Here is a 13206-nt window from a genome sequence, read left to right as displayed (position 1 = left end):
GGCTAGGCTCTGGAACGGCCACGTCAGGGTCCCTTTCCTGGGGCCCCTCCCCGGCAGACCCACCTTTCCGCCCGGCTCCGCCCCACCGCCCCTTTCCCGTGGCCCCTCCCCGCACGGGTCCCGACTCCAGCCGCACCTCCTCTGGCTCTGCAGTGGCGGCGGGGAGGCGAGCCGGAGAACCTGCGGGGCCAGAGCCGGAGCCGAGCCGGGGTCGGGGCAGCGGCGTGGACCCCCCGGAGGCGGGGCCTGTGGGACCGCGATGGGCGTGGAGATCGAGACCATCTCCCCCGGAGACGGTACTGGGCGGCGGAGCCGGGGGAGGGAGGGGGAGGGGTCCCGAGGCGGAGCCGGGCGGGGGTCTGAGTCGAAGGTGGCGGAGGTTGCCTTTGGGGGCGCGGGCCTAAGACGGGGAGCCGGGGGAGGAGACCCTGCCTGGGATTCGAGGGGTCCAAAAGACCACCGCCCTCTGCGCCGACTCACCTAGAGCAACGAAGGTGGCGGCCCCGAGGCTGTGGTCTGCGCCCCGCCACCGCCCCGGGCTTCTGGCTGCCGCTGGGAGGGCACCGCGCGCGCGTGTCCGCCGCCGCTCATTTTCCAGGGGCAGGTCTCAGCCCTGCTTCCCGTGCCCTGCCAGGTGCGCTCTGGAACCCGGCGAAGGACTTGCGTTGGCGGGGGGGTGGGTTCGTGACTGCTCCCCTCTTCTAAGGCGCCCCACGCAGGGTATCCTGTCGAGCGGGTCGCCGTGGGCCGGGCAGTGGGAGCCTAGGGACAGAGCCAGTCTGGGAAGAGCCTGCCTCCATCTGTCCATCTCGCTTTATGCCCCCCCCCCCCGCCCCGGGCCCCAGTCTGGGCTGGGTGGGGGGTGGTCACCCGTGGCTTTCATTCCCCTCGGGGAAACTGAAGATTTCCACTTCTTAGACGCCCATCCACTCCTCCTCCCACCTGAGTCCACAGTGGTCCATATCGCCAACTGCGGCGCCACGTGTACCTAGACGTTCCAGGGGACACCCAAGTCAGCAGTCCCAAACAGAACTTGGGCTGTCTTCATGTCCACCCCCAAGTTCCATTCTCTGTTCCTTGAATAGGTCGGCTTGAGTGTGTAGTGAATAGCCGTGCCTTTCCTTCTTAAATGTTGTCCAGACCGGAGGCACCAAGCTGCCGGGGTTGACCGTTAAATTCACAAGCAGACAGTATTGATACCCCACCCCATGAAATTGGAATGCTTCCGATTCCACGCTGCCTATGTTGCTTAAAAACAGCAGTCCCTAGTGATAATACCTGTCACTTGTGCAGGATACACTTATTTGCGCACGATGGGCACCTTGCTAACTGGGCCCCTGGAAGCATCTCTCGGAGACCATGGGACCCACATTGTCGCCCCCGGGCACTGCTAAATAGCTCAGGGATGTTCCTGAAGGCCTCTTCTCCCTTCCATGGTTCACGGGATCCTTTACCTTAAGTGTTCTCTCCTCATCCTCCCTCTTGGGGGAGGGAGTGACTTGAGACCTTATCTCTGGAAGGAGTTGAGACCTTTAGGGAAAACCCAAAGGAGCTTTGGCTTTCTGCTGCGGGTCCTGTCTGAACGCCCAGTCAAGGGAACACACAAGAGCCCAGAGGGGGGAAATAAAAGTAAGCATTTCAACAAAGATGCTGCCTCATTGGGGACACTTAGCTTTTGGTCAAGCCCTGTGGAGTCTTCGTGATTTGTCTCAGAGGATCCATACCCCTAAGTCTGCCCTAGCTCCGGCCAATACCAGCCCTCACCTGGGCTTTGCATAGTCTCCAAATTTAGCTGATTTCCACCTCCCCTCCCCCTTTAGCCCCCCTTCCATCTCAACACCCCTCAATCACCTTCACCCCCCCTTCAGCCTGTCCTCCCCCTCTCAATCTCACCTCCCTTCCTTGCAGCCCCACCTCCCCCACTGTAGCCTCTCCTCACCCCAGCGGTGTCCGCTCCCCTCCCTGCAGTCTGCTCTATCCCCTTCACACCCTAAAGTCTGCTTGAGAAACATGCCCATGTGCCCATTCCTCTCCCCCCCCACCCTATCCCTGGACTCCCCAACAAAACGGCTTTCATGGCTCTAATTGCCTCCAGGTTTGTTGGGATCTGTCTTCCTTTTCCAGCACTGCTATGAAAGAGCTGCCACAGCGGGGCGCTCCAATCAACAGAGACTCACTTTCTTACATTTAAGGGGGCTGGAAGTCCAAGTTCTGGGTGCCGGCTCTGAGGGAAGGCTTCCTCTCCCCTTGACTCCGGAAGGGAAAGTCGTCGGCTCCTCTCACTTCTGCTAGCACCTGGGTGAGCCGCACATGGCTCGCCACCTGTCTTCCCCATTTCTGCTTCTTTAACAGGTATAATCTCATTTATATCTCAAAAGAGATGGATTTGAAGTCCACCTGACAGTCATCCAGATTCATTAACATAACAAAGGCAAGCCATTCCCAAATGGGATTACAGCTACAGGCATAGAAGTTAAAATGCACCACACAACTTTTGAGGGGCACACCATTTATTCCATAACTGACTCACCACCATCAAGTCCATGCCCACTTGTAGAACTGCCCCTGTGAGTTTCTGAGACTAATTCTTTATGGGAGTAGAAAGCCCCTTCCGTCTCACTCAGAAGGGCTAGTGCAGTGGTTCTTTGTCTTCCTCATGCCGTGACCCTTTCATACAGTTTCTCAGGTGGTGGTGACCCCCAACCATAAAATTATTTCCGTTACTACTTCATCACTGTCATTTTGCTACTATTATGAGTTGGGCGACTCTTGTGAAAGGGTTGTTCGACCCCCAAAGGGATCACGGCCCATAGGTTGAGAACCGCTGGGTGGTTTATCAGCCCTCGGTCCTATGGCTTATGCTTACCTTCCACCCAGAGCCTCATCTTTTACTATTGTCCCTACTCCCACGACTAGCTTCTGCTCCATCTTCACCTAGCTTCCTACAGTGGTTAAAGACACCATTCTGTTCAGCCAGTTATAGCGAACTTTTCTATCCACCAGGCCTGGCAGTGAACGACAGGACTCCTATTGTTTGATTCTAACGTTGGCTTCTGCCAAGCCTTCTTCCTAGATCACCTCCCATTTCTTTCTCCGACAAACCCCTGCTCGCCTTGTAAGGCCCCGTTTGACACAGTCTCCTCTGTGGGGCTTTCCCTGACTCCCTGGCAGGTTCGTGGCTCCTCCCTCCACGCTCTCCTCAACCCAAACCCAACCCATCGCCATCAGGTAACTTCTGACTATGCCCACCCTGCCGACCTAGGAAGGCAATGATGATGCAGGGGGAGAACCGTCCACGTGGGAGACCCAGGTTTGAGTCCCAGCCCAGGCACAGCCACCACCCGTCTGTCCGGTGGGGGCTTCTGCGTTGCTAGGACGCTGCACAGGTGACTGCAGTTTCCAGACAAAAGCCAACTAGCAAGACAGATCCTGACAACTAACTGAAACTCAACCAGTAAACGCCCTGTGGCTCACCATGGCCAGATCCACAATCGATCATGGATGGCACATGGCCACCCGGGCAGCGCTTTGTTGTGTTGTGCTTGGGGTCACTGAGAGTTGAGGGCTGTCTGGATGGCAGCTGACAAGAGGGCTTTGTCAAGCAGACCCATGGTTTCCAGCGCCACCCAGTGGTGGAGTATCCAATAAGCAAGGTAAGCACGGGCTTACACGGGTTCAATTACTAATATGCAGTGAACTATTTCCCACGTCAAACAATTCTGCTTCTAGGCCTGGCTGGCATCCGTCTTTCCCCATCTCAGGACATCACTCCTTCATCCATTTAGTTGCCTGAACTGAAAGCCTAGGCTTCATTCCTGTCATTTCCTTTGCCCTCATCCTGGACCCCACATCCAATCCCTGAGCATGCCCTGGAAGCTCTGCTCCCAATGCATAGCTCCGATCTCATTTCCCCTCCAACCCCACCCATCATGGATTTCTTGTCCAGATGATTGCAACAGACGCCTAACCGTCCATCCTACACACAGCAACCAAGGCGATCGTATAAAATCTCAATTCTGATTATGTCATAATCTTGCCTAAAACCCTCCAGCGGCCTGCCAGGGCACTTAGAATTAAATCCACACGGCGCTTTCCCACCTTCTCTCTCTCATCTTTCCCTTCACCTGCCCTCCTTGCTCCTCTCCCAGGGCACGCCCCCTCTGTCCCAGCCTTGGGGGTCCTGCGCTTGTCGCTCCCTCCTCCCAGAGTGCTCTCTGCCAACATTTTGCTCAACGGTCACCTTCTCTGACCGTCTTTGACTTCCTCTCACGCCTCTCATGGTGGCTGCCTCTGAATTCATCATCGTGTTTCTTTTCTACAGAGCTCTTGCCCCAGTCTTTACCTTCTCTGTATCGCTCTGATTTTAGTAGATGTGTTGCCGAAGCGAGCAGTCTTTAATTATCTTGTTCATCTGTGTTGTCAGTCTCCCCATGTTAAAATGTACACTTCAAAAGAGTGGGCAACTGGCCTGAATTGCACCCTCCCCAGAACCAGGCACAGGCCTGGCACGCAGCCCTTCTCAGTCAATCTTGGTGGAATGGGCGAGGAGAACTAGGCGGAGCCATCAGAGAAAGGAAAAGAGCCAGGAGAGAGTGGGCTTGAGGGAATGGAGGGCAGAACATTGAAATCAAGGTCAGAGGGTGCTGGCTCGTAACAGGGTCTGGAGCCAGAACGAGGGCCAGGGGATCTCCAGAGTCGAGTGCCAGGATCTAGGTTGTGGAAGAGGATGTTGTTGGCCACAGTCACACCTGAATGTCTCAGATGAGTAGTTCAATTCTCTCTACCCCTTTTTCTGCCTGCTCTTTCCCTACAGGAAGGACATTTCCCAAGAAGGGCCAGACGTGTGTGGTACACTACACAGGTAGGTCTCTCTCCCTACTTCCACCCAGACAGCCCCTCCAGAGGGATCTGCCCCCTAGACTAGGCCTAAGGCGCAGGGCAGCCCACCCTCTTTCTCCCTGGCCAGCTATCCCCCACTCCTCCTAGCCACCCTTGCAAGGTCAGTTGCTGCCCATTTATACCAACAAGGCCTTCTGTGGTGCAGCCTCCCACGAGTGATGTGCTGCCGGCTAGTCTGGCTGGTTCGGGCTGTTGGCCCAGGACCTCCCTCCTTCTGCCTGTTATTTAGAACCCCTTTAAAAGTTCTGGGAGCCCTGCCCCTCCCAGGCCGCCTCTCGTTTTAAAATAGAGTATGAGGAAAGAGTGGAGGTTGGTTTCCTCAGAATGTCTGTTCTCTTTTAGAAATAGACTACAGGTAGTCCCTGACTTAACGACAGAGTTCTGTTCCAACAAGCCCATCGAAGGCCCGTTCTGATGCCAGTCGAAAAGCCTCTGTTTTTTGTTTGTTTTGTTTTCATGATCATTGCCTTTGAAAATCAATGTCTTTATAAATTTTACCATTGGACTCTGAGAATGAAAGCTATAGCAAATTACATGCCACACCATTGTATGCCGGACATGTTACTAACCACAAGAAGTACAAAAATCAGATGGTCGGAGTGTGTAGCAAGTTGGAGACTGCCTGCTTTCAACTCTGCTTATTCTAACTGAGCACCTACTGTGTGTGAGATGTTGGGCTGGGCACTAGGGTCTCTCTCTCTCTTCTTCCACAACCTCACAGCGGCCCTCTAGAACAGGGTGAAACTGACCCCCATGGGCTTCCAAAATTGCAACTCTTTCTGGGAGTAGAAAGCCTCGTCTTTTGCTTTTGGAACAGGTAGTGGTTTGGAACTGCTGACCAGCATTTTAGCAGCACAACATGCAACCTCCTACTCCACCAGGGATTCTTGTGCACTGGGTTACAAAGGGTGGAGAGTAGGAGGCAGATGTGTCCATCTGAAGTTCCATGCAGTGTGCTGGGTGGGGTGTTGGTCATGGTACCTGTATCAGCGAGCCCTGGGAGCCCAGAGGAGGGCCCCACCTCTCTGCTGACCCTTGTGATCCGGATCTGAATCTGAGTGCAGGTGGGCTGAGGGGTATTCTAGATGGAGTTCCTCAGGACTGCCAGCAGGAAGAGCTTTGAACAGGTGTTTGTTCTGGGGACCCGAGGGATGAGCCCAGGGAGAATGTTCTGCCTTGTGACCTCTTTCCCAATGTGACAAACTCAGTGACAGCCACTTAGCAGACAGCAAAGCCAGTTTAATTTCTAGGCCATAATCGGATGGGGCCATTTTTAGCAGTTCTCTGGGCCAGTGTGATGCGCCAGGTTAATTCTAGGCAGACGGTGTGGATGTTTCTCAACAGCTGCCTTGCCAGTCGCTGACGTCAGTGGACTGGAGCTGTGTTTTAGATCCTGGTGATGTGGCCTAATTCCCATGAGTCCTCTGGCCTCTGACCGATGTAATTGATTTATCTGTTCTACGTATTGCAGACAGACTGGTACTTATCAAGTTAGTGAAACCACATCTTCAGCAGAGACTTTTCACAATACACACAGGAAACTGGCAATGTGCATTAGACTCTACGGTCAGCTGTGAGCCAGCTCTGAGCAGGAAACTGTATGGCACTTTAAAAACACATGCAATACAGAGCGTCAGTCCAAGATGGACAAGTCCATTGTGTTTGTTCGAAGTGATTGCCCTTAGGGAGCCACCAGCAGTTGCCTTTAATTCTGACTCATGGCCAACATATGTGTGTGTGTGTGTGTGTGTGTGTCAGAGGCAGATTGTACACCATAACGGGGTACTTTTTGGTGTTGGTGGTTTTTCATTTCTTCTTATGAATTGGGAGGTTTACAGAGCAGATCGTTGGTTTCCAATTCCACGGTTCACACACATTTGCTTCATCTCGTTGACTGTAACCTCTTCCGTGCAACCCCACTCATTCCACCGCTTCCCTGTTTTTCCTGTGTCCACTCCCCCTCCTCACCTAACCCCTCTGAACTTTGTCCTTGGGCAAATGCTGCCCCCCTGATCTCAATGGGTTGATTATTTTAAGTGTGTGTACCTCACTCGTGTTCCCGTTCCTCTTATAAAACTGTCTGTTTGGCTGAGAATTGAGGCAAGAGAGTGAATTCATTTCCTGACCCGAAGGTTGACTCAAGGCCATTGTCCTGGGGGGTTCCACTGTGCCCTCGGGTCTTCCAGAGTAGCTCTCCAGATCTTTCCTCCAAGGTGTCGCTGGGTGAAGTTGAACCGCCAAGCTTTTGGTAAGCAGCCCTGAGTACCACCCAGGGATGCCAACCATTGCCCAGATCCACACCTAAAGCATGACCAGTACATATAGGTCTCCCCGTGCCGCATCCTGGTCCTCCCATCTCTCTGGCTGTCTTGAAATTGTACAGAAATGGAATTATATAAAGCATGAACTCTTGACCTTTTTTATTAAATCATTTTAATGACTTAATAAGCGCTCTTACAGCTCTTATCACAATCCATACATCCATCCATTGTGTCAAGCACACTTGTACATAGGTTGTCATCATCATTTCCAAAACTTTTTCTTTCTACTTGAGCCCTTGGTGTCAGCTCATTCCCCATCTGAATCCTTGATAATTTGTAAGTTAATTTTTTTTTTCATGTCTTACACTGACCGCATCTCCCTTCACCCATGTTTCTGTTGTTGTCCTGGAGAGGAGGGAGGGGACTTTTGTATTTGGCTTATTTCACTCAACATTGACTGATACACATCTATAGTAGCATGTTCGTGATATTCCCGTGCAATATTTCATTGTGCTACAGTGAAATTGCTACCACTGATTCGTTCTTCCTACTGAGGATGGACTTCTTGCATATTTCACAGTGTGGCTTTGAACAGTCTTGCCGATGTGTTTTGGTGCATGTGTATATATGTACATGTTTCTGTTGGGTCTATTCCTCGACATGGGGTTGCAGGGTATGTACAGGTTATACGCACCTTTAGCAGACACTGCCGGACAGCTTCCCACAGCCTCACCAACACTTTGTATCTGCTGTTTTGTTTGGCTTTGTCCTTGGTCACCTCTGGTGGTTACCCAGGTGTGTTTTTGATTTGCATTTCCCTTTGTTTAATAAATCTGGGAGTCTTTGCATGTGCTTACTGGCCATTTGAATACCCGCCCCGTTCAGATTTTGTCCTTTTTAAAAGTTAAGTCATGGATCCTTTTTAAATTCAGTTTTACTTAAATTTATTTTGTTGTGGACAATATACAAAGGTCCTTCAAGACATCCTGAGAAATTTCCATTCTCTTTCAATTCTGATTTCCACAAACTTTGGGAAGCCCTGTCATGCACAGCAGCACGTACACTGATTCAAGTTTCCCCATACACTTAGTGGTGACATAAGCTCGGAGAGGTCCAACTGTATTCACCCGCTTTTTGTAAAGTTGCTCCTCCCTTATTAACATAGATTCTCTATCCCGGCTCCCATGTCTCCCATCTCATCTTTCAAGTTGTTATTGACAATTCGATCCCATACAATGTTTAAAACAGCATAATGGCCAAGGCAGACCCCTCTTACTAGTTAAGTTAAACTACAGTATGGTTCCGTCTCAAGATGATTTTAGGGTCTATTTTTGATTTACACTTTAAGATGATCTCAGGAGCTTCGTTTTGGGGTTCCATCCCAGAACGTCGAGAGCCCTTGAGAATTTTCAGTTCTGTTCTATATCCCTCCCCCACTTTTTGATGAGGAATTCTGAATTCTATGGAATCTCGATCACAATGCTTCGGACAGTCATTCAGTTCTTCTGTCTCCGCAGAGGAGGTATTCGTTCACAGAGGCAGGTAACCACGCCTTCCGTCTTCCTTCCTCACTCCTTCTTCCTCTACTGTTCTAAGTCAGGGGTCCTTCAACTACGGCCCGCGGGCCACATGCGACCCACTGAGGACATTTATCTGCCCACCGGGTGTTTTTGCCCCATTGTTTTTTTTTTAATTCAAAATAAGATATGTGCAGTGTGCATAGGAATTTGTTCATAGTGTTTTTTTAAACTATAGTCCGGCCCTCCAATGGGTCTGAGGGACAGTGAACTGGCCCCTGTTTAAAAAGTTTGAGGACCCCTGCTAAGTGAATTGAGGCCAATTGTTGTGTCTTTGTCGCTACTTGCAACTGTAAAGACTCGGTGTTCCGCAACAAACCAGAAGTGCCCTTTTCCTTACTGACTTAAAAGAGTTTAAAAATATATGTTGGACAAAATCTGTGTTGATTGTATCTATTCTGAATGGCAACTTGCCTTTTTATTCTTTTTAAGATGATTTGTTTATTTTTTTCTCTTAGTGGTGTCTTTTGAACAGATACTACTTAATTTCAATGAAGTCAAATTTATTCATTTTCTGTATAGTTAGGAACCTTCTTACGTACCTTGGTCAAGAACTTTGCCTATCTCTAGATCAGGAAGCTAGTCTCTGGTTTATTATCTTATAGACGCTTTATTATTTTGTCTCATATTCAAGTCTGTGATTCATCTGGAATTGAATGTCAATTGAGGTCGAGATCAGAGTCCATGTTTGTCCCCCTGTGGGTTACAGTGGGCCCCATGACAATCATCCCACACAAAACCTGCCTTGATTTGCTGCCTGGCAGCGATGTGACTGTTCACTCCAGTCGTTGCCCACTGGTTCCTGGACTTCGTGGAATTCTGGCAGACCTCGTAACAGTGATCTGACATAAATGCATGAAGGAACTGGGGCTTGAGAAAGTCCATCTTCAAACGGAGCAGATGAGTACATGCCTGGCACATCCATGTGCATACTCGTCAGTGGGGGTCTCTGTGTGTTCTTGTGTGTAAATGCATCTAAATATCATCCTAGTGTCTGACCATCAGACTGATTCTTCTTCTGTGTGCATGTAAGTAGATGTGAGCATGCAAAATTATGGCTGTGTATCCAATGATCTTAGCAGCCTCTGTCTGTGTGGATGAGTTTTTATTTATCTCTGTACCATCCATCTGTGTAGATTTTTCCTTTGCTTGATTCACCAGGGCAAGAGTCCAATTTATTCTATTGGGAAAGTAGGTAAATAAGATTGTTTCCCTTGTTTTTGTTTTAGTTGTAGATGGTAGGAATGGAATCATAGATGCGCAGACACTAAGTGCCCCCGTTAAATATGTGAATTTGCGGCCTTGAGAGAAGAAACACTCCCGAAGGTGACCTAGTGAGTGTATGACAGAGTGGGGTCAGACCGGTCTCTGGATTTACACGACAGCTCTTTCTTGGGTCTCAAATTGCCTTCTCTGTGATTTAGGGGCAGAAAGAAGTTGTAGACAAGCCTCACTGCCAGAAAGACTAATCTTTGACTCAGAGATACCAATAAGAATTGGATAAGGAGACAGTTCTTGGGCCTTGAGCACTGGGTTGAGACAAGTGCACTACCAGGATGACCAGGCCAGGAGATGCTCCTGGCTGTGGGTGGAGGCCCTGAAGTGGTCCAGCTGCAGACAGACCTGTTTGTGTGGGGGCTGGAGACCACCACCGACAGCCACTGGGTCAGCTGGTTCACTGCAGCAGGGGATGCTGGGAGCTTTGGTTTTGCCAGGTTTCGGGGAGAGGAAGGGGACGGGGACCTCAGGGAAGTCAGGTGAGGGCTCTGCCTGAGGCTAAAAGGCCTGAGGAAATGGCATGAAAAAGTTCAAGTCCAGAGGCATTTGAGAAAGGTGTGAGGTGAGCAGGAGGTAAGGAAGGGGAGTGCAAAGAGAGGCCTGCAGCCAGGCTGGGAACAGACAGGGCTTAAAACCCATGAAAGCAGTGTAGGCATTTGGATTCCATGTGGGGGGATCGATTGTAAGATATGAGGGAGCTTCAAAAAGGAGAAGCACAGCATGCATTATAAGACCAACCATTATGCTGAAATGAGGACCAATCAGGATGCAAGCAGAAGGGCCAATGGGAAAGCTGGAGAGCGCCTGAAGTGAGCCAATGAGGGCCTGCCACCCAACCCAGTCAAATCCAATGTCACCCCTAGACATCATCATCTCTCTCAAATCATGAGGTGACTTATTAAATATTTGTTCCCCTTAAAAAAGAGAGAGATTCATGGGAAAATGAAATAAATTGAAATGGAATTTTCCCCCCAAAGTTTTTGAAGCCCCCTGGTATAATCAGACTTCAGGTTTTGAAAATCCAGCCAGGTGCGGGTGGGATGGAACGAAGGGGTACGTGGGGAGCAGGAAGACCAATGCTGTAAACGAGGGAGACGTGCTGGGGGCTTGGGGAGACCACGGGTGGTAGTGATCAAAGTGAGGAAAAGCCATGTGCATTTGACAGGTACCCAGGACTTGGGGACAAGTGGAAGGTGATGGTAAGGCAGAGGGAAGAGTTCCGGCTAGTGTCTGGGTTGCTTTCTTGGGCCATGGGGTGGATTGGAAATGGGACAGGCTTATACAGAATCGGAATTCCGTCTGAAGACCTGTTGGGCCCGAACTGTGAGTTAATCCATGACCACACCTCTTCTCACCCTGTTCTTTTGCCAGGAATGCTCCAAAATGGGAAGAAATTTGATTCATCCAGAGACAGAAACAAACCTTTCAAGTTCAGAATTGGCAAACAAGAAGTTATCAAGGGCTTTGAAGAGGGTGCGGCCCAGGTAGGAGGAGGAGTCTCCGTCAAGGGGCTCCTGGGAGTCTGGTCTCGGGGCTCTACCTCTGGCCCTCACCCTGTCACAGACCTCTAGCGAGCCGTCCTGGCTTTGCGTCCTCGCTCCTTTCCCTGCCCGCCTGTGTGTCACTTGGGACTCGCAGGACAAACTCATCCCCCAGGCTTGCTGGGAAGTAACCTGTGCGCTCCCAGCTGTATAGGACTGAGGTGGCAGAGGGCTGGGTGTGGGGAGGCCGAGCAAGTTTTGTTTGCTTTTAGAACAATTTCAGACCTGTCAAAACAGTACGGAGCTTTTCACCCAGCGCCCCCAAATGCTGATAGCTTCCGCAGCTGTAGTACAGTGATGAAAACCAAGCGGTCGCCAGCCAGACAACCCTCTGAGCAAACTACAGACTTTACTCAAATACAACATTTGGCCCAAGTGGGTTCCTGCTCACTGCACATTCCTGGTGCACGTTCTTTCTTGGTCTGGCCCCATGTGAGGAGGCCTCTCACTCCTCCCACCCTGCGGTGGCTTCGGCCGTCTCCCCTCTCGGGTGGCTTGCTGGGGTGTGAGTGTGTCGTCTTGGGTCCCCTCTTCAGGATTCTTGGGAAGAGGGAGAAGGACGACCATGAGCGCTTAGGACTGTTGGGGCCATAGACTAATTGTGTGGCCATCAGTTCATTGGGTGAATGCATTCTGAGATGGCTTTATGGCCATCTTTGTCCCCTGGTCAAGTCTCCCCTCTGGTCTGGCAGAACCGAGGTCTTTGTGTTACCTATCTGTACACTCAACCTGAGACTGCCCAGTTCCCGGGAGGCTGGTTTGGGACAATGCCACCGTTCTCTTGCTTTTTTCTTTTAAATCAAGCTGGGTCCTCTCTCTCCTCTCCCCTCCCTGCTAGATGAGCTTGGGGCAGAGGGCGAAGCTGACCTGCACCCCTGATGTGGCGTACGGAACCACGGGCCACCCTGGTGTCATCCCTCCCAATGCCACCCTCATCTTTGACGTGGAGCTGCTCAACTTGGAGTGAAGGCAGGAGGGGCCTCACCGGGGCCGGAGGTGCCTGCTGCCCCCCTCTTAGCCCTGCTCCGCCACTGGGACGGCTCCTCCTGCGCGGGGCTCTTGATCAGTGTGCTAATAACCTCACAGCGCCACGACCCTCTCCAGCCTCTCGGCCCAAGCTGCTCTGTATGTGTGTTTGTCATGGTCCCCGCACATCTTCGCTTGAGGAAACTTCAGTTGCCATTCGACCCGTGTCAGGTTGTGCATGCAGTCGCCACGCCTGGTCGCAGAACCCCGATTCCTTGTTCGCACAATCGACACTGCCTTACCTTACCTTCAGCCAGACACGCAAGGTGCTCAGCCACGGGATGAACGTGCTGTACACAGAGGGACTTGAGCCAGTCACCTTTGTTGTCGTGTGTCTGTTCTGTTCGCTGCTAACTTCAACAGATATTCTATTTGGAAATAGTATGTAAAATAAAGGCTATGTGCTGCTCAAATACTTGTCCCGTCTTGTTATAAATTAGAAGTGCTTTAAGGACCGCACAAACTAGTCATCTTTGGAGAACAAGACCATCACAACCCCCAAGAAACCAAGCCCATGGCCATTGAGTTGATGCTGACTCGTCGCCGACCCTATAAGACAGGGTAGAACTGCCCCTGTGGGTTTCTGAGACTTTACGGGAGGAGAAAGCCTGTCTTCCTCCCAAG

General features: G+C 51.1%; 1 protein-coding gene across 1 annotated transcript; it reads left to right on the top strand.

Annotated features, from left to right (window-relative positions):
* Positions 1–107: 107 nt before the first annotated feature.
* Positions 108–12972, top strand: FKBP1B (FKBP prolyl isomerase 1B). The gene is made up of 4 exons (XM_075555814.1): positions 108–296; positions 4814–4861; positions 11387–11499; positions 12395–12972. The coding sequence occupies exons 1-4, from the start codon at positions 260–262 to the stop codon at positions 12521–12523; spliced, it is 327 nt and encodes a 108-aa protein (XP_075411929.1). The 5' UTR covers positions 108–259; the 3' UTR covers positions 12524–12972.
* The last annotated feature ends 234 nt before the right edge of the window (positions 12973–13206 follow it).

Source organism: Tenrec ecaudatus, chromosome 8 (genome assembly GCF_050624435.1).
Source record: "Tenrec ecaudatus isolate mTenEca1 chromosome 8, mTenEca1.hap1, whole genome shotgun sequence".
NCBI classification, from domain to species: Eukaryota; Metazoa; Chordata; class Mammalia; order Afrosoricida; family Tenrecidae; genus Tenrec; species Tenrec ecaudatus.
Note: the sequence above shows the minus strand (reverse complement) of the source record. Positions and strands in the feature narration are given on the sequence as shown.

What these genes read in the sequence shown, in the direction of transcription:
- FKBP1B (XM_075555814.1), top strand. Translation starts at nt 260, where the DNA reads ATGGGCGTGGAGATCGAGACCATCTCCCCCGGAGACG. An exon ending in GACCATCTCCCCCGGAGACG is followed by an intron (nt 297 to 4,813) that starts GTACTGGGCGGC and finishes CTTTCCCTACAG; the next exon opens with GAAGGACATTTCCCAAGAAG. An exon ending in GTGTGTGGTACACTACACAG is followed by an intron (nt 4,862 to 11,386) that starts GTAGGTCTCTCT and finishes TTCTTTTGCCAG; the next exon opens with GAATGCTCCAAAATGGGAAG.